Source organism: Sorex fumeus, unplaced genomic scaffold (assembly GCF_029834395.1).
Source record: "Sorex fumeus unplaced genomic scaffold, SorFum_2.1 ptg000024l, whole genome shotgun sequence".
NCBI lineage: Eukaryota > Metazoa > Chordata > Mammalia > Eulipotyphla > Soricidae > Sorex > Sorex fumeus.
The window spans coordinates 28,615,488-28,635,123 of NW_026606081.1; the positions used below are offsets into that span (position 1 = coordinate 28,615,488).

At 39.4% G+C, this 19,636-nt stretch overlaps 1 protein-coding gene across 2 annotated transcripts in view; it reads left to right on the forward strand.

Annotated features, from left to right (window-relative positions):
* The window catches only part of ASB3 (ankyrin repeat and SOCS box containing 3), a 151,042-nt gene that overhangs the window by 104,433 nt on the left and 26,973 nt on the right, over positions 1-19,636 (forward strand). For both annotated transcript variants that reach the window (XM_056114057.1, XM_056114058.1), the window contains 3 exons: positions 1,972-2,149; positions 5,452-5,649; positions 18,955-19,212. In XM_056114057.1, coding sequence (XP_055970032.1) covers positions 1,972-2,149; positions 5,452-5,649; positions 18,955-19,212 — 634 coding nt within the window. The remainder of the gene's footprint in view (positions 1-1,971; positions 2,150-5,451; positions 5,650-18,954; positions 19,213-19,636) is intronic.

Genomic DNA, 19,636 nt, shown 5'->3' on the forward strand with positions numbered 1-19,636 from the left:
GTCAGACTTCTTTGTCAAGACCCTGACAAAGGCTCTTGGTATAGATGGAGCGAGCAGATGCCATTGAGCTACACTAGCACACGACAGGACGAATGGAGACGTTACTGGTGCCTGCTCGAGCAAATTGATGAATAATGGGATGTCATGTGATCAAGTGATATTACTATATTATTAGTATAGTATTGATAATATTACTGTATTATTTATTATTATCATTATTATTACTACTACTACTATAAGCTACCAAGAGTATTCCGCCTGCGTGGCAGAGCCTGGCAAGCTCCCTGTTGTGTATTCAATATGCCAAAACCCAGTAGTAATTCTCACAATGGAGACTTTACTGGCGCCCGCTTGAGCAAATCGATGAACAATGGAAGGACAGTGCTATTATTATTAGTATTATTAACAATCCCAGGCTAATATCTTCTGCTTCCACAAGTTCCAGATATTAGTGTGTGATAATACTCTGAATAAACAGGTTGAATTGCCCCTAATGGCTCTCTTCTTGACTGCTTTCCTGGAGTACTAAATACCTGTTTTGTTTTGCTTGTGCAAAAGGTTTTTTTTTTCTTCTCTCCTCCCTGAGTAGCTTTGCCAGGCTTTACTCTCGGTAGCTTGCCGGGCTCTCCGAGAGGGGCGGAGGAATTGAACTCTGGTCGACCATGTTGGCTGCGTGCAAGGCAAACACCCTACCACTGTGCTATCACTCCAGCCCTGAGTAGTTAGATTAAATGAAAAGATAATGTAATACGGTCATAATGTAACTTTGTATGTTTCTGGCTCCTTAAAATGACTTTCCTTTCAGTGAATCATCTGTCATTTTCCCATCTTTCCAACCTGTAATCCTACAGACCTGCTTCCTTATTCTTTCTGATATTTTGAAATTGTCAGTCAAAAATGAGCATGCTTAAAGAAAGATAAGTGGTTTTCTTTCTTGATTTAGTCTTTCTGAAAGTGGTAGTAGGTGAGGCATCCACCTTGCGTGTGTCAAGCAGATGCGTATGTAGACATGTTGAAATCTAGTTAGAATTTCTGAAGGTTCTACAGCCCTACCCCTTTTGTTTTGGTTTTATTTTTGGCCACACCTTGCAGTGCTCAGGGCTTACTCCCAGCTCTGCACTCAGGAATCATTCCCGGTAGTGCTCGGGGAACCATATGGGGTGCTGAGGTATGAGCCTGGATTAGCCTTATGTAATGCAAGCACCTTACATGTTGGATTATCTCTCCAGCTTCGGGTTTCATAAAATCTTTAACTTATAATTTGTGTTTTGCTTAGTTTTTACCCTTTTCTGGAGTCTGGCTTATTCAAAGTGTATTTATAGAATTTTATTGTCAGTAAATGTTCTTTCTCCTTGGGGGCTGGAGAGTTTGTACAGTGGGTAGGGCTTTTGCCTTGCTTGAACCTAACCTGAGTTTGATCTCCCCTTCCCTTCTCCCTCCTTCCTTCCTCCTTCCCTCCCTTACCCCTCCCCCTCCCTCTTTCTCTCCCTCTCTCCCTCCCTCCCCCCCCTCTTCCCTCCCCCTCTTCCCTCCCTCCCTTTCAGTCTTAGTGGTGGTGCTCAGGTATGCTGTGTTGTCAGGGCTTGAGCCTGGGCTTTCTGGAAAGCACACATCACAAGCTAGTCCTTGAGTTATCTCTCCTGTCCCTGCACTTGTCATATTTAATTGATTACCCATGCCCACATAGTCCTTGTTGGAGGAGGGACTGGAATAAAATTATTCCAATGAGTAAGATTTTTGTTTTAGTTAAAAATGAATTCTGAAATTAATAATCACTTGTTTCTTGCTGACTTGAAAGCAAAGACAAATGGAATCAAGTGAGGAGGATTAATGTTTATATAAAAAAGTCCACTCAGGAGAGAAAATATTGTATTATGAAACCCTTTTTATCATAACTGCTTTGATATTTATGATAGTTATATCTTTGTGCTTAAAAGAGGATTATCTGTTAAATATTTCATTCTGTGTTAGGTGCGAATGTCAACTGCCAGGCCTTGGACAAAGCGACTCCCTTGTTCATTGCTGCTCAGGAGGGTCACACGAGCTGTGTAGCGCGTTTGCTGTCCAGTGGGGCTGACCCAGATCTTTACTGTAATGAGGACAACTGGCAGTTACCTATTCACGCGGCTGCGCAGATGGGCCATGCACAGTAAGTGTTAAACAGGAGTTAAAGACGGTCTCGTGATTAAAAGGAAATCAGTAAACCTCTGGGACAGGCCTTGACGTCTCAGGGCTAAACCCTAACTAGTTCTTTCTTCACTAGTTTGCTGGGTGAGTTTGCTCAGTACCTAGATCCACCTCCCCACTAATTGTTCCACAGAGACAAAAGAAGGCCGGGCTTTTTTTCAGGAGGTAAGTCTTTCTTTGACTTTTCAATCAAAAAATGGCCATGCTTCTCCACTTTTCCTCCAGCTTATCCTGGGTATCTGTAGTCTAGATCTGATCGGTTCATTCATTGTATTCAAATTTGCTACCCTGGGAGTCTTCTGACTCTGTGACCTTGCTAGAGGTCTGTCTTTGGTATGGGTTCGGGAAACTCTGTGTCTAACCCTTTGGTTGGACTTCTCTTTATCTCCAGTCCAACCCAGTACTTGTCAATGCTTCTATTATGATTCTTTTGTGACCAGAAATCTATAAATTTTGCTATTTGAGAGAGTGAGAGAGAGAAAGAGACAGAGATGAAGACAGGGAGAGGGGGCAGTGAGGAGAAAGTTTAGTAAGGGAGGAAGGGAATTCTTGAATCTGATAAGCCTGTTCTTAATTTTAACATATTTTGACAAATTGCTCCTCAACAGCTTCTTAAAATACATGTTTTATGTATTAGAAGTCTTAGTTATACTATAATAATTTTGCATGCTCATACATATTAATAATTAATTTAAAAAATGAAATGTTTTCATTTATCAGTGAAGTCATCAAGTTTAGTAGGAAAACATTCTGCAGTGTAGGTATTATGTCACTAGGTGGCCTGCTATTTTACTACTATTTCCTTAAAGATATTTATTGTGTGGTGTGTTTGGTGCTGAAATATTACATGCCTAAAATGAAGCTATCAATAATTTTTAAAATCCTGGTTTTTTAATACAATAAAAAATTTTAAAACATATATTTGGGGATTGGAGAGAGACAACAGGAGTTAAGATGCTTGTCTTGCCTTGGTTTTATCCCAGACAGTGCTTGTGGTTCTTTTAAATAGCCAGAAATGATTCCCTAACACAGAACAGGACTAAGCCCTGAGCACAGATGCATGTGGCCCCCAAATGGAAAAACAACAGCCAAAGGAAGATATTTATAAGCATGTGTGTGCCTTGTGGAAGAGTATAAATTTTCAACAAATAAAAAAAATTTGAATCATTAAATTTAAGAGAAATTAAGCAGATTATTTGAGTACTTGAACAGAATTCCTGGGCTTTAAATTTTAATGTTTCTTTCTTTCTTTGGAATAAAATTTATTTGGAATAAATTTTACTTATAATTATATTCTGAATTTTAAATTGCTAATAAAAACCCTCTTGTCCTTAGTGGTACTGAGTTTTGTTTTGGGCTTTGTTTTGTTTTTGGACCACAGCTGCCTGTGCTTAAGGCTTACACCTGGCTGTGCTTGGGGGACCCAAGGGTGCTAGGGATTAAACTCCAGCTGGCTGCATGCAACACAAGGGCTTTACCTGCTGCACTGTCACTCCAGCGTGTTATACTCAGTCTTGAGATTTCCACCGATGTTTCCTTTATACACCACAAGCTAAGTAAATCCCTCTGAATATAAATTCTCCTTAAATATTAGACTTCTATACATAAGGAAGAGTAGCAAAGAGAAAGGATGTTAAAGGGAGAGTTGGCATATCCTGCTGCTTTTCCAAGAAATAGGAAGGATTTCCTGGTTTACTTTATCCCTGTAGTTTTATTTTTAATTTTAGAAGTGCAGATTAGGTTGGCCTTTGTATTCAGCTGATGACTAAAGGTCAGTTTGAAAATTATCTAAGAACTTAATTGAGATGATTTTCTTTACAGTTTTTCCTACTTAGCTACCAATTTCCTTATAAATCATCCTGAGAGTCTAAAATATTGCCCTTTCTGAGAATAGAATATTTTAGCAGAAATTCACATCTTTTCCTGAAGAGATGAAGAGATGTCTTGTTGCTCATTATCTTAAAATAATGTACTAGTTAAAAATAATAATTAAGTTGCTTTTATTTAGAAGAGAATAAAAGAAGGAAAATTGTTGGGGAACAGTTTTTCCCCAAAGTGCCCAGACATGTTGTGCACTGGGTCCGGGGCAGACGTGGGGCGAAGGATGCCAGGCACATGGAGAAACCACTCCAGGAGACAGCTGATGGCTGCTCACTCTATTGCCAAATACACACATATTTTATAGCAGGCCTCGGCTTCCGAGGATGGTCCAATCACATGAAGTTTAGCATTACTGACCTTTCCAACTCTGCTTTGCCCTGGTCCAGTTCCAATTAGTGCTAGATGCTGCAGTTAGAAATGACTCGCTAAGCGTAGGTGACAATTCTTGGGGTTTGGGTGAGACTCAAGACCAGATCCCTGGTGCTTATCAAATGAGCCCAGACACTTCTGCTGGGTCGCTATGCAGGTACAGATCTTATCTGTTATGCAGGGACAGATCTTATTTGCTCTGACTCTTGTTGCCATGCTCCTCAGAAAATAGTAAAATAGTAATTATTTTGTTATAAGATTATATATGTCTGATATATAAGATATGTATATGTATATATGTATATTTGTTTTGTTTTGGGGCCCCACCTGACAGTGCTCAGGGCAGTGCTTGGGGATGCTGGGGATCAACCTCAGTTCAGCTGTTGCAAGGCAAACTTACCAGCTATTCTATCTATTGCTCCAGCCCCATAAGTTCATATTTATTATAATGAATTTAAATAATTTTGAGATCCTGAAGTGTCTGACATAATGTTTAAATTTGAGGGAGTAGGCTAGTAGGGTAAATAATAAAAAATAAGTGTTGCCTGTTTATTTGAAGGAACATTAATCCTGTTTCAAATATAATTAAAGATTTTCATATTAGCGGTAATACAACATTCTAAAGAAGATCGGTAGCTAGAAATAATTTAATGGCAGTAGAGGTACACTGAATGCAGAGGTTATTTTTTTTCTTTTTTTTTATTTGTTTCTTTTTTTTTTTTACAGTTGTAGATTTACAATTTTTTGTGCTTGGGTTTCGATTATACAATGATCAGATACCCATCCCTCCACCAGTGCCCATTTTCCACCACCATGGATAATATCCCCCCACCCCCATCCCCCCATCCCCCCCTGTCTCTGTGGCAAGACAATCCCCTGTGTTCTCTCTCTCCTTTTGGGTGTTGTGGTCAATGCAGAGGTTATTTCTAAAAATCTTATCAGTGGTTCATGCTGTAGAAAGAATGCTGACTTTTCACATGTACTTTAATTCTTCCTGAATTTTTCTACTTGCAGAATCTTGGACTTGCTAATACCACTTACTAACCGGATCTGCGACACTGGCCCAGACAAAGTGAGTCCTGTTTACTCAGCAGTGTTTGGAGGGCACGAAGAATGTTTAAAGAAATTGCTCCAGTGCGGCTACAGTCCTAGTGCCCAGATGTGTCTCATCTTTGGATATACTTCTCCCTTATGTATGGCTTTCCAAAAGGAGTAGGTATATTTATTATGTTTATGTTATTTTTCCTGTATGGAGACGTATTTACAAGTGAAAATTGTTTTGTTTGTCTAAGTAAAGTATATCTATATAACAAGTTATTTTTTTTGTGATAACCATAGAGCTTATTGCTACCTTAAGACATGAAACAGGCAAGTAGAAAAAATAGTCCTCTGAGATATACCCTGTTTAGTCAAAGTTCAGTAAAGATGAGGTGATAATGCTAGATTTATTTTCTTCTCTCTTTAAATTTGGATTATATTTCTAGAGTAGAAACTTTGAGGGAATGTTTTCAGTACATTAAAGTAAGTACAGTAATTCTCTTAGATCTTCACTTAATCACTTATCACTTAACTTCCTGTTAGTCGTCGATTTGCTCGAGCGGGCACCAGTAACGTCTCCATTTGTCCCTGTCGCGTGCTAGTGTAGCCCAATGGCATCTGTTCGCTCTGGGAACATGAAGAGCCTCAAACCGATCGTTCATGGTCTTGATGAAGAAGTCTGACCATCTGGTAGGTGGGCGACCACGTGGTCTTTTGACATCCCGTGGAATCCAGTCGGTAACAGCTCTAGTCCAGCGGTCGTCTTTAAATCTCATTACGTGACCAGCCCATCTGATTTTTGACACCTTGGCAAACGAGACAGTGTCCCTGATTCTTGATTGTCGACGGATGTCTGAACTCCGGATTCTTTCTCTCATTTGAGTGAAACGTGATATTCCAAGCATAGCTCTTTCAATTCCTATATGGGGAAATGTACATACAGTGTGTAAATATATAAAATCATTATGTTGTATACTTTAAATATCTCAAAAATCTCAGAATCAGTTATTCCTCAATAAAATGGGGTAAAACTTCAGTCTTCTAGATTGTATTGTGTTTTTAATGTCATTTGGGTGATCATAGTATTTTAATCTAGAAGTCTTAAAAATATTTTTTTTTTTGGCTAATCTGTTACAATTCTGTGATAGAGAATAAGTGAAGACTTATAGATGCTATTCTAGTTTCTGACCACCTATAACCTGTAAGACTTCTAAGATTTAAAATAAACAGGTAGACAAGTAGAACAAGGATATCTATAAGAAAAGTCCTATTAAGTAATGTCTATGGTTCATCCCATAATGTTCAATATTAGCATTATTAACGCAAAGATTTTTTTGTTGTTATTGTTGTTTGTTGTTGTTGCTATTGTTGTTGTTTGCATTTAGATCATACCTGGTGATGCTCAGGGGTTATTCCTGGCCCTGCACTCCGGTAGTATTCCTGGAAGCCCTTGGGGGAACCACATGGAATGCCAGGGATCGAAGTCGGGTTGGCCTCATGCAAGCAAACACCCTACCCATTGTGTACTATTGCTTCGGTCCTGATAGACGTTTGTTTTTAATGATGCAAAAGACATTACTGGTGTAGCTGAAATTTCATTACTTTTCCTGAATTCACCATTATGTGTCACTATACATGATTTACTTTAAATATGTTCCATTAAAGACTTACTTGCTAAACTTTTATGTTTTTACCATGTTTTAATTTTTTCTGTATAAAACAAAAAGTTTCCAGGTACACATTGTTGTCTGAATATTTGGGATTTAGATTAATTTGTGTATCAGGACTCACTCTATAATTTGTATGATTTCGTTGAAGCTTGTTGTATTCCCCAATTCATTTTATCTTTCTAAAGAAAGAAGCCCTAATTATTTTTATTTCCCTTCACTAAGGCTGTGTTGATATCATTGACAACTTTAGTTGTTTCACTTGTCTTTATCATCATCTGTGTTCATTTTGTTTTATTATCAGATCAGAATAGAACATTTTAAAAATTAGATCAAAGCATAATGATTTGGGAGTGTGTGTGTCCAGTCTAATGGAAATCTTACTTGACATTCATCTTTTTTTGGGGGGGCTTTTTGGGTCACATCTGGTGATGCGGGCTGGAGCAATAGCACAGCGGTAGGGCGTTTGCCTTGTGTGCAGCCAGCCCGGTGGAGCCGGGTTTGATTCCTCCGCCCCTCTCGGAGAGCCCAGTAAGCTACCAAGAGTATCTCGCTGCACAGCAAAGCCTAGCAAACTACCTGCGATGTATTCAATATGCCAAAAATAGTAACAACAAGTTTCAAAATGGAGATGTTACTGGGCCCGCTCAAGCAAATCGATGAACAACGGGAGGACAGTGACAGTGACCCGGTGATGCACAGGGTTACTCCTGGCTCTGCAGTTAGGAATTACTCCTGGAGGTGCTCAGGAAACCTCAAGGGATGCTGGAAATGGAACCTGGGTTCACTGCGTGCAAGGCAAACAACCTACTTTCTGTGCTATCGCTCCAGCCCCCACATTCATATTTTTTCATGATTTATTTTTTATTGAAATAACATCAGTTTGCATGATTATGTATTTTATTTTTGTTTTCTGAGCCATACCCAGTGGTGCTCAGGGCTTATTCCAGACTTTGTGCTCAGGAATCACTCCTAGCTGTGCTTGGGAACTTGTTGCCTAGCCTGCTGTTCTGTCTTTCCTGCCCCTTATCGTATGTTTTAGGGGTAGCACTGTAGCACTGTAGCACTGTCCTCCTGTTGTTCATTGATTTGCTGAGCAGGCACCAGTAACTTCTCCATTGTGAGACTTGTTACTGTTTTTGGCATATCAAATATGCCATGGGGAGCTTGCCAGACTCTGCTGTGCAGGCAGGATACTCGGTTGCTTGCTGGGCTCTCCGAGAGGGATGGAGGAATCTAACCCGTGTCGGCTGCATGCAAGGCAAACACCCTACATGCTGTGCTGTCGCTTAGTTTCATATCTATTCACATAAATGCCACCAAACCACAACCTCCATGAAGTACTAGTACCCTACTAGGATTCTCACCTCTGTCCCCTCCTCCACCATCCCTGCTGATCACAGCTCTTCAGTTTAAGTCCACGGGTTTGTTTCCATTAGTTTAGTCTGTTTCTATGATTTGCTTTTCAATGTCCTTCATATGACTCGTCTCATCTGACACTTGTATTTCTACATCTAACTTATTTCACTTGATCCCCTTTCATCTTGTTCCATATTGTTCCATATTGTTGCAGAAACAAAATTTTATTTTTCTTATGGCTGAGTAGTATTCCATTATGTATACACCACATTTTCATCATCGTCTATTTATCTGCTGTTGGACACTTAGGTTTTTTTGTTTTTGTTTTTTTAATTTTATTTTGTTTTTTGTATATAGTGCTATGGTAAACATAGGTGTGCCTATTTCTTTTTTTTTTTTCTTGTTGGGTCACACCTGGCGATGCACAGGGAATTACTCCTGGCTCATGCACTCAGGAATTACTCCTGACGGTATTTGGGAGACCATATGGGATGCTGGGAATCAAACCCTGGTTGGCTGTGTACAAGGCAAATGCCCTACCTACCCACTGTACTGTCGCTTCAGCCCCGAGGTGTACCTATTTCTTTCTGAATTAATGTTTCTGTTTTCTTGGAGTGATTGCTAGATCAAATGCTAGTTCTATTTAAAAATCTTTAAAAGTTCTTCATACTGTTTTCCACAGAAATGGGACCAGTTTACATTCTCACCAATATTAATTGAGGTTCCTGTTTCTCCACAGCTTTGCCAACACCCTTTCCTCCATTTTTGAGAAGTTTGAGGTTTATCCGACCTTTTAGAGGCTTTCTATTTTTCTCACCATACCTGGCTCTGTGCTCAGGAGCAACTCTGTGTCAGAGCCACACCTGGCAGTGCTCGGGGGACCGTATGTGGTGCTAGGATTCAAACCATTGTAGACCATATGCCTTTGCTTCTGTACCCTTTTTCCATCCCCAGGAGGGCTATATTTTTCCTTCTGGTCCTGGCAGCTAAAAGATGATGACTATGTCTCATCATCTTGGGACTGGAGAGATCAATTCAGCAAATAGGGCATTGCCTTGCACACAACTGAGTTCAGTTCCCAAATCCTGGGTTCAATTCCTAACTCCTATATGGTCCCCCAGAAACTCCAGGATTGATCCTCTGAGTGCAGACCAGGAGTAAGCCTTGAGCATCACTGGGCATGCCCCCCACCCCCGACCAAAAAAATATATAAAATTTAATATGCCTCATTTTATAAGTATACTTTGAATTAAACAATATTGAACCATAGCAATTCTCCTGTCGAAGTTAAAATACATTAAAATGACTGTTTTCGTAGTCAGAGAAGTCTGGTTAATCGAACCCTGGGAGATAGCATGAGAACTGGGCTGGAGGCAAGCTGGAGAAGGGGAATCCCTTTATTCAGTATAAAACCTGCATATGTCCTGAATTTATCCCAAGTTTGGAATGTATGAGCCAGGTTAAAGTGGTTTAAAGCAAGATTTAAACTGCTACCCGCATCTTAGACTAACCTCTGAGATGCATTTTTTTTTTGGGGGGGGGGCTATACCCAAAGCAAACTTTGAGCATTGAACTGATGGTGGAACCACTGTCTACAACAGGCAAAACAAAAATTGCTATCTGAATTTATTTCATGCCTCTACAAATGGATAAAAACAAAATCAACATACTTGAAAGAATTTTAGCAGGGCATAGAACAGAGTCTAAAATACACATTAATATCACAGCATCTAAGTTTATTAAAAAATTAACTAGACCTAAAGAACTGGTGAAATATGACAGTTCTCAAGGGAATGCTCAATCAACACATACCAACTCAGAGATAATCCAGATGTTGTAAGTGCTGAATATTTGATGTAGATATTCTAATGGTCCTTCAAGAGTCTTTAAACATACTTGAGAAAAACAGATAGAAACTCTGAGTCCGAGAGATGTACAGATCAAGGCAACTATTCTATATGCAGCTGAGCCCAATAAGATCCTTGGCACTGCATATGGTCCCTGGAGCATTTCCTGGAGTGATCCTGGAGTACAGAGCCAGGAATAAGACCTGAGCATCTCTGGGTGTTGCCCTAGAGCATAGAACTAGGAATAAGACCCGAGAATCTTTGGGTGTTTTCCCAATGCTTGTTTACACTCCACCCTCCCCAGATCCTCCTCCCCCAAATATATATACAAATACATGTACATATGTATTGGGGCGGGCTGGAGCGATAGCACAGCAGGTTGGGCATTAGCTTTGCATGCAGCCAACATGGCCAACCCGAGTTGATTCCTCCGCCTCTCTCGGAGAGCCCGGCAAGCTACCGAGAGTATCTCGCCCACACGGCAAAGCCTGGCAAGCTCCCTGTGATGTATTCGATATGCCAAACACAGTAACAAGTCTCACAATGTTACTGGGCCCGCTTGAGCAAATCGATGAACAACGGGAGGACCATGACCGTGATGTATTGGGGGCCGAGAGAGTATATACTACATGTATGTGTACATGCATATACAGATATGTACTATATATGCATATTATGTATTGGGGCTGGAGAAGATAGTACAGTTGCTTTCCTTGTGCATGGCTGACTGGTTCATTCCCCAGCACCACTGGGTGTGCCCAATCCTCCCTCCACCCCACAAAAAGAAATGTCTTATCTGAGAAATAGAAACTCTATTTTAAAAGCAGACTCGAATGAAAATTTTGTCAGGGGTCAGAGAGTACGGCGAGTAAGGCATTTGTCTTGCATGTGGCCAATTCTGGACTGAGCTCGGGCCCTACAGATGATCCTTTTAAGTGCTGCCAGGAGTGATCCCTGAGCATAGTCTGGCAGGTGTGACCCCAAACAGACAAAAAATTAGATCGTTACCAAAAATGAAAATCATCGCATGGGCTCTATAGGAGTAAATTAATAAGGCAGTCACTTAAATTGAAGACAGCTATAGAAATAGTTCAACAGGAGAATAAAGAGAAGATTGGAAGGGAATAAAGAAGTCAGGGATATGAGTGGCCATGTCAAACAGTTGGCGATTCACGATTTTAGAGTCTAGAAGGAGAGGGAAAAGAGATCACTCAAGGAGCTGGGGAATAACTCAGAGATTTGAAGTGCATCTTTCATGGAGGAGAGGAAAGGCAGGTGTGACCCTGGGCACAGCAGGGCTCCCTGCTGTGTGTGACAGCCCTGCCCCCAGAGAGGTTGGTGCAGTAAGTGCTACAGACCCCCTTTCTGAGACTGGGATAAAGGTAGAAACTTACAGATTTAAGCTACTCAGTAAACTCACAGGGGATAAACTCAAAGAAAACATTGCACACCTTTAAAACACAGAAATCTGAAAATAAACTGGCTTATAGCTTGTGATCATAGACATGAGGCAGATTTTTTTTTTTTTACTGTAGCACTGTCCTCCAGTTCATCGATTTGCTCAATTGGGCCCAGTAACATCTCCATCATGAGACTTGTTGTTACTGTGTTTGGCATATCGAATACATCATAGGTAGCTTGTCAGGCTTTACCGTGTGGGCAAGATACTCTCAGTAGCTTGCAGGGCTCTCTGAGAGGGGCGGAGGAATCGAACTCAGGTTGGCCGCGTCAGCCCACTTGAAAAATTTGTTCTGTGAAGTTGCTCTTTAGAGCATAATTGAAGTATGGTTGGTTGCTCTTGAAGGTCTTAGCACTATTTTTTTCTATGTGAAAATTTGCAATGGAACCAAGTGTATTCTTAATTTGTAGGAAGTTTTTCAGTAAGAAAAGTCTTTGGAAAATACTTTTTTGTTAGTCTGTCAGGAAAAAGATAAAATATTAAAACACCTGTTCTATGAGGGCACATTTTCCTGATTCATTTGTTTGTCTGGGACCCATGGCAATAGGTATAATTTTGATACATCTTTTGCCATTATGTTCCTACTTTGTGAAGGAGGAAATCTTTTCCAAGGGACTAAATTTAAATGTTGGTAGAATGATAATTATATATGTTTGCATTTAATGTGTAGATGTAAAGATTGAGTTAATTATAGTATGTTGCATTTTTTTTAGCACATATAGAAAAATATCAAGGTTATTGTGTTTCTCTGTTCTTCATTTAGGAAGAAATAACATTAAGTTTTTAGTCTGTATACAGCATTTATATTAGCTAATATCTGGCTATTAGTTTTTGTACATATAATATAAAAATTGATTATTTCTGGACTCTATGGAGTTTTACTGATCAGAAAAAAAAAACCCAAACCTGTCAATTCTGTAGTAGTTTTTCTTTTGGGAGGAAAGATAAGATATAACTGGTGACAAAGTGGAAAAATGTCACTTCTTTCAATAAAAAAAAGTTTGAATTATCTGTAGCACTGTCGTCCCATTGTTTATCGATTTGCTCGAGCGGGCACCAGTAATGTCTCCATTGTGATACTTGTTACTGTTTTTATTTATTTATTTTTACTTTTTGGGTCACACCCAGCGATGCACAGGGTTTACTCCTGGCTCTGCACTCAGGAGTTACTCCTGGCAGTGTTCAGGGGACCATATGGGATGCTGGGAATTGAACCCAGGTCAGCCTCGTGCAAGGCAAATGCCCTACACTCTGTGCTATCTCTCCAGCCCCTTGTTAACTGTTTTTAACATATCAGATATGTCATGGGGAGCTTGCCAGGCTCTGCCATACGGGTGAGATACTCTCGGTAGCTTGACTTATCTATAGTTCCATATTTAAAAATTAATCAAAAGGATCAGAATTATTACATACATGGCAAGGAAAATTGAATATGATTTTTGTTTTGAAAAATGTCATGATCTGGGGAGAGTAACTCAAGTGTTAGAGCACATTTGTAACATCCACCCGGAGTTCCATCCCAGAGTCACATCACTGCTCCATGGGACCCATCTGGCCCCAGCACTGCTATGAGTAGTCCCAGAATTCTTGAGATCTGCCAGCGTGGTCCCCTTTAGAAATTGTCTGTACCCTGGACACAATCCTGGCACCACCAGGAAAAAAACAAAAAATCCAACGAACCCTTAAATATAAGAAAACAGAAGCCTATCATGCTGTTTTTTTCCCTTAGTGAAACAATATATGAATTTCATTTACCCATTAATGTAAATGGAACCTATCACATAACTTGAAGATGCCATTTAAAAATTATTAAATCATATTTTGGAGCTGGAGCGATAGCACAGCGGTAGGGCGTTTGCCTTACAAGCGGCCAACATGGCCGACCCGAGTTTGATTCCTCCGCCCCTCTTGGAGAGCCCGGCAAGCTACCGAGAGTATTCGATATGCCAGACACAGTAACAACAAAGTCTCCAATGGAGACGTTACTGGGCCCGCTCGAGCAAATCGACGATCAACGGGAGGGCCTTTACCTTTACCTTTACCTTAAATCATATTTTTAGTGATTTTATAATAGTGAGAAAAGTTAAGTGGCATACGTTTTGCAAATCCGCTTACAGCAACAGTGCATTTTCTCAATAATGTTTGGTGTTGGATTATTTTATAAAAAGATGTGATCAACACTTATCTAAGTAGGTGTTAATGAGTCAAAGTCTTTTTCTCCTTTCTGTGTTTTTGGTTTAATATATATGTTTAATATATATGTTTCTGGCATTTCTGGACATTTGGTATATGTAGCCCTTTGCACTGTTGACTTGTATGCATGTAAACTTTTATTTCCTTTTACAATCAGTACAATTAATGTAAAAAATGATGAAAATAACACAATATTGGCTTTCTGGGTTTTAAGTTTTTCTTTCTTTATGTCTTATTGAGCTGATTCAATTTTTTAGCCCATGATTAATGTTCTGAAAGAATTTTGCTGGCTACCCCTTTGAGAGGGTGAACTTCCACTGGAAGCAGTTGCTCTGTAGCTCCTCTCAGCACTGCAGCGGTGATGGAAAGATATCTTCACCATTGTACAGAAGCTGCCTTTGTCCTTAGGGACTAAAACATCAGTAACTAGAGTGACAGGAAGGTAGTTTTTCAAGGGCACGATGAGTAATAACACAAATGAGAAAAATCTAGGGAAAAGATGCTTTGAATAGAAATGGGTGAAGAAGTAAGGTATTTGAGAAATTTTAGGACTATTTGAACAAATCTTAATGCTTTTGAAAACCATAGAAAGAGACATGAGTTAAATAACCTGATTTTGTCTTTCTGATATTGATATAGTTGCCCTTCATTTTTCACTATAAAACTTATGGTTTCTTTAATGTGTCCTAAATAGTTCTTGATATTTATGTTAATAGAATACACTTTATTATTTTTTTTTCTGATGAGCAAGTTAAATAGGTTCATTTCCTATTTATTTAATTAATTTATTTATTTATTTTGCTTTTTGGGTCACACCCTGCGATGCTCAGGGGTTACTCCTGGCTCATGCACTCAGGAATTGCTCCTGGCGGTGCTTGGGGGACCATATGGGATGCTGGTAATAGAACCTGTGTTGGCCATGTTGGCTGCGTGCAAGGCAAACGCCCTGCCCGCTGTGCTATCGCTCCAGCCCCTCATTTCCTATTTAGTGTCTTAAGAATTTCCTTAATGGTGGTTGGTTTTTTGAATTCCTTAAAAAAGAATGAATCTAAGATTTCGAAAGATTGAACTCATAGGATGCTTTATATTTACAAAAAAAATGTACTGTTCTTCCTTTGCTATTAGACATTTGGGGACTTAGTTTCAGTTTAATTATTTTTATATTTTTATTTATTTTTTTGGGCCACACCTGGTGGTGTGGGAAGCCATATGGACTGCCAGGGGTTGAACCGAGGAAGGCCACATGTAAGGCAAATGCCCTTCCCGTTGTACTGTGGCTTCATCCCCATTGTATTAATTTTAAAGACGCTCCCAAAAAGTGTTTGGAGGTTGGAGTAAAAAACATCTGGACTTAATTTGAAAATGTAGTTATTGTATTTAAAAATACTTAAAGATGAATTATCTTATATTTCTCTTATCTCTTCTCTGGACTCAGCTGTATTCAATATAAGCATCCTGATATATTAGCATACAATCTTTTCCATATGGATTATTTTCAGGACATTCTGTTACATGGGACCGTGTGTGTGTGTGTGTGTGTGTGTAGAGGATTCTAGGTCATCACACCTGGTGGAGCTCTGAGCTTATCATGCTTTTGTGCTCAGGGATAACTCCTGGCAATGCTCAGAGAACCATATTCAGTGCTGGCTGCATGCAAGGCAGGTGCCTTACCTCCTTATTGTTTTTCCAGTCCCTCGTGGCACATATTTTTGGAAACATAGGTAGGACCTTAAAATATTCCTCAGTCTGACTATTTCATGATATTGGTGTTTGTAATAATTATAGGAGAGAGTTATCAAATACTTGCTCTATCAGATTTCTAGTTAGATTTCGCTTTGATACCATTATCTCAATTTTTCCAGTTATCAGCTTTGTGACAAAGTTTGGGTGTTCACAAATTTTAGGAGATAATAATAAAATTGTTTCTTCAAATTGTTGTGAAGATTCAAATAACTCTTTCTCTAGGGGATCCAACAGATACTAATCAGAGATAAAATGAGAGCTTGGTTATAAGGTCAATGTTGAAATAAACATTAGTGGTAACTGTTTAGAATCAATGCTCAGAAGTATCTTTGAGCATTTCTTGTGGCGCAGTATTGCTAGCAACAGATTCTCATTTTTCCTCTCTCTGAAGGTAACCAGAGGAGAATTCTATATAGGGATGTTTTTAAGAATAGTCTTAGGTGATAGAATTTTCATTAGGAACAAATAACCAGATAGTGGCAGGTAACAGTGTCCTTACTATTTTTTTTTAATCCATGACACTGAACTAAAAAGCAACTTTAAAGATGAAGTGACCAAGCAAGTGGAAGCAAACGTAAACAAATGGGACTACATTAAATTAAGAATCTTCTGTGGGTGGGGGTGGCGGAAGGGATACTGGGAACATTGGTGGTGGAGAATGGGCAGTGGTGGAGGGATGGGTGCTTGAACATTGTATCACTGAAATATAACCACGAAAGTTTATAAGTCTGTAACCATCTCACGGTGATTCAGTAAAATAAAAATTAAAAAAAGGATCTTCTGCATCTCAAAGATATGGCAGGGATCAAACCTGGATCAGCTGTGTGCAAGGCAAGTGCCTTACTTGTTGTACTATCTCTCTGGTCCCTGTAATTTCAATTCAATTTTTTGGTGGTTGTGGTGGGGTTCCACACCTGGCAATGATCAAGGGTTACTCCTGGTCCTGCACTCAGAAATTTCTGTTGTTGGTGCTTAGGCGACCATCTAGGTTACTGGGGTTTGAACCTGGTTGACTGTGTGCATAGGGCTAATGCTCCACCTGCTGCACTTTCTCTCTGGCCCCCATAATGTTACACAGTTGTTTATATAGTGAACATTCATGTTAGCATTGATATTTTAAAAGTATGTAATAAATGTTTTACCATAGTAAAACACCTGTCCTAATTGTAACTTCTGAGGACTCATGCTTTTGTTTTATTTTTAGTGGAGGCATACCCAGCTGTGCTGAGTGCTTGCTTACTCTTTACTCTGTGTTCAGGAATCACTCCTCGCAGTGTTCACGGGACTATTTGCAGCACTGGAATCAAACCAAAATTAGCCACTCTCTCTTTCTCTCTCTCTCTCTCTCTCTCTCTCTCTCTCTCTCTCTCTCTCTCTCTCTCTCTCTCTCTGTGTTGCTGCTATCACACCTGGTGGTCCTCTTGACTTCCTCTGTGCTCAGGGATCACTCCTGGCAGCACTTGGGAGACCAATGCTGTGCTGGGTACGTGCAGGCAAGTGCCTTAATCCCTGAGCTATCTCACTGGCCCCAACTCATATCTTTGATGATCTGTTCCTGTTCTTGAACATTTAAGGTAATTTCTTCTATACCTTAGAAAGTTTTCTATAGATAATGCTATGATTAACATATTTATGGAAATAGGATGAAATTTCTCTTTTCTCATGAAAATGTTCAAGATTTATATTTGTTACTTTGTATTTTAATTGATCGATAGCATAGCGGTAGGGCGTTTGCCTTGCACGCAGCCAACATGGCCGACCCGAGTTCGATTCCTCCGCCCCTCTCGGAGAGCCCGGCAAGCTACCGAGAGTATCTCGCCCGCATGGCAGAGCCTGGCAAGCTCCCCGTGACGTATTGGATATGCCAGACACAGTAACAACAAAGTCCCCAATGGAGACGTTACTGGGCCCGCTCGAGCAAATCGATGATCACGGGAGGGCCTTTACTTACTTTACTTATTTTAATTGATGTGGTATTTGGCTTTTTTTTTGGTATTTGGCTTTACATGTTTTATTTTATGTAGACATATATTGCTAGTTAATTTGTGCCATAGTAAAGATTAATTTATTCAGAGTGACACAGCTAATGAGTTTTTGAAGAGTTGTTTGCTTTCCTTTGACTTTGCTATGGTACTTCTTTTGACATATCTTGCCAATAACTCTCCAAAGACAGTTCATTTAATTTCCATCAGTTTGACCACAGCTTGTAAATATTTTAAGGTTACTATTTTTAGTTAATAAACTTGATAGATATAGTTAAAAAATTTGATCCCATGAAGGTACTTTGTTTTGTTTCCCCATCTACCAGTGCTTTATTATTAACTACTCTTGACTCAGTGCTCAAGGGATCATTGATACCTGCCAGGTATCAAACCTGCACCTCCTATATGCAAAGAATACAAAACTTTTGAATTATCTCCCCAACCCTATTTGGTAAAAGCACTTCCTGAAAAATATTAGTTTTAGAAGGACCAGAGTGATAGTACAATGGAGAGAGTGTTTGCTTTGCATGTGGTTGACCCAGGTTTGATCCCTAACATCCCATATGGTCCCCCAGACTCCACCAGGGGTGATTCCTTAGTTCAAAGTCAGAAATAACCCCTGAGCACTGCCAGTTGTTGTCCCAAAACATATACATATATATACTGTTTACTACATAGTATGCATACACACAATATAAAGTGGTACATTAAAGTGTTTATTAATAGAAGAGCTTTTCTCACAATTGCTTCTTAGCATTAGGCATTTGAAAGTAATAGATTGGCCCAGGCTGTTGCTGTTGCTAAAGGACTTGGAAATTCCTCGAATGGGAATTGTGTCTCTTTCAGAGTTCACTGACTCTCTTTAGTGAGTATTCTTATAGATGATGAAATATCCTAGACATTATAATGAGAATTAACCTGCTTATCAATGATAATGATAGTTTAAAAAATTGTAAAATGATTCTTTTTAAAATCTAAAGGTATTCTCTGTTCATAGTTGCAAGAAAACTTGCAGGTTTGTATACATTGAAAAGTAAATGACTCTCTGCCCCTGCCCTGTCTTCTAATTTCAGTCTGTTTGTTATACCTGGAAAAGTCATCTGTCTGTTCTTCTGTGGCTGAAACTTAGAGGTGTTTGTAAGAAGTACATTTTTATAATGTAAAAGTCTAACATTTTCTCTTTTTTCCCTTCTTTCCTTTATTATTGTTACTATTTTTTCGTGGTGGAGCTGTGAATTTTTCAGAATTGTGAATATTCTTTTGAAGTATGGTGCCCAGCTAAATGAACTTCATTTGGCGTATTGTCTGAAGTATGAGACGTTTTCAGAGTTTCGCTACTTTTTGAAGAAAAGCTACCCGGTGGAACCTTGGTACCACATATCCGAATTTATAGTTCATGCAGTTAAAGCACAGAAAAAATACAAAGAATGGTTACCGGCTCTGTTGCTTGCTGGATTTGACCCTCTGAATATGCTCTGCAGTTCTTGGTAAGAAATCCTACTGTAGTGGACCTTATCCTTTTTGAGTAAATGTTCTACCTTTAATTTTCCCTAATTTCTTGATATTCTTGTGTTATGAGGAGAGACGAAGAGGGGAGGGGAGATTGACTATAAGGATACAGTCCTAGAAAAAGGTCAGAGATTACTGGAAGGAAGAAGTTATGAATGGGTGTGAACTCTTTTCAAAAAAATGTATAAAGTTGCTCACAATTTATTACATTCAGTATTCCAACACCAATCCCACCACCATTACACCTTCCTACCACCATTATTTCAAATCTACCCACCACCATCCAAGTTGCCCCAAAGGCAAATTCTAAATAATCTACATTGTATTGTTTGTTATGAATAATCTGCTGAAAATGATCCAAAAAAGTTTCCTTAGAGGAAAGTGTGTGAAGATTGTTGTGTC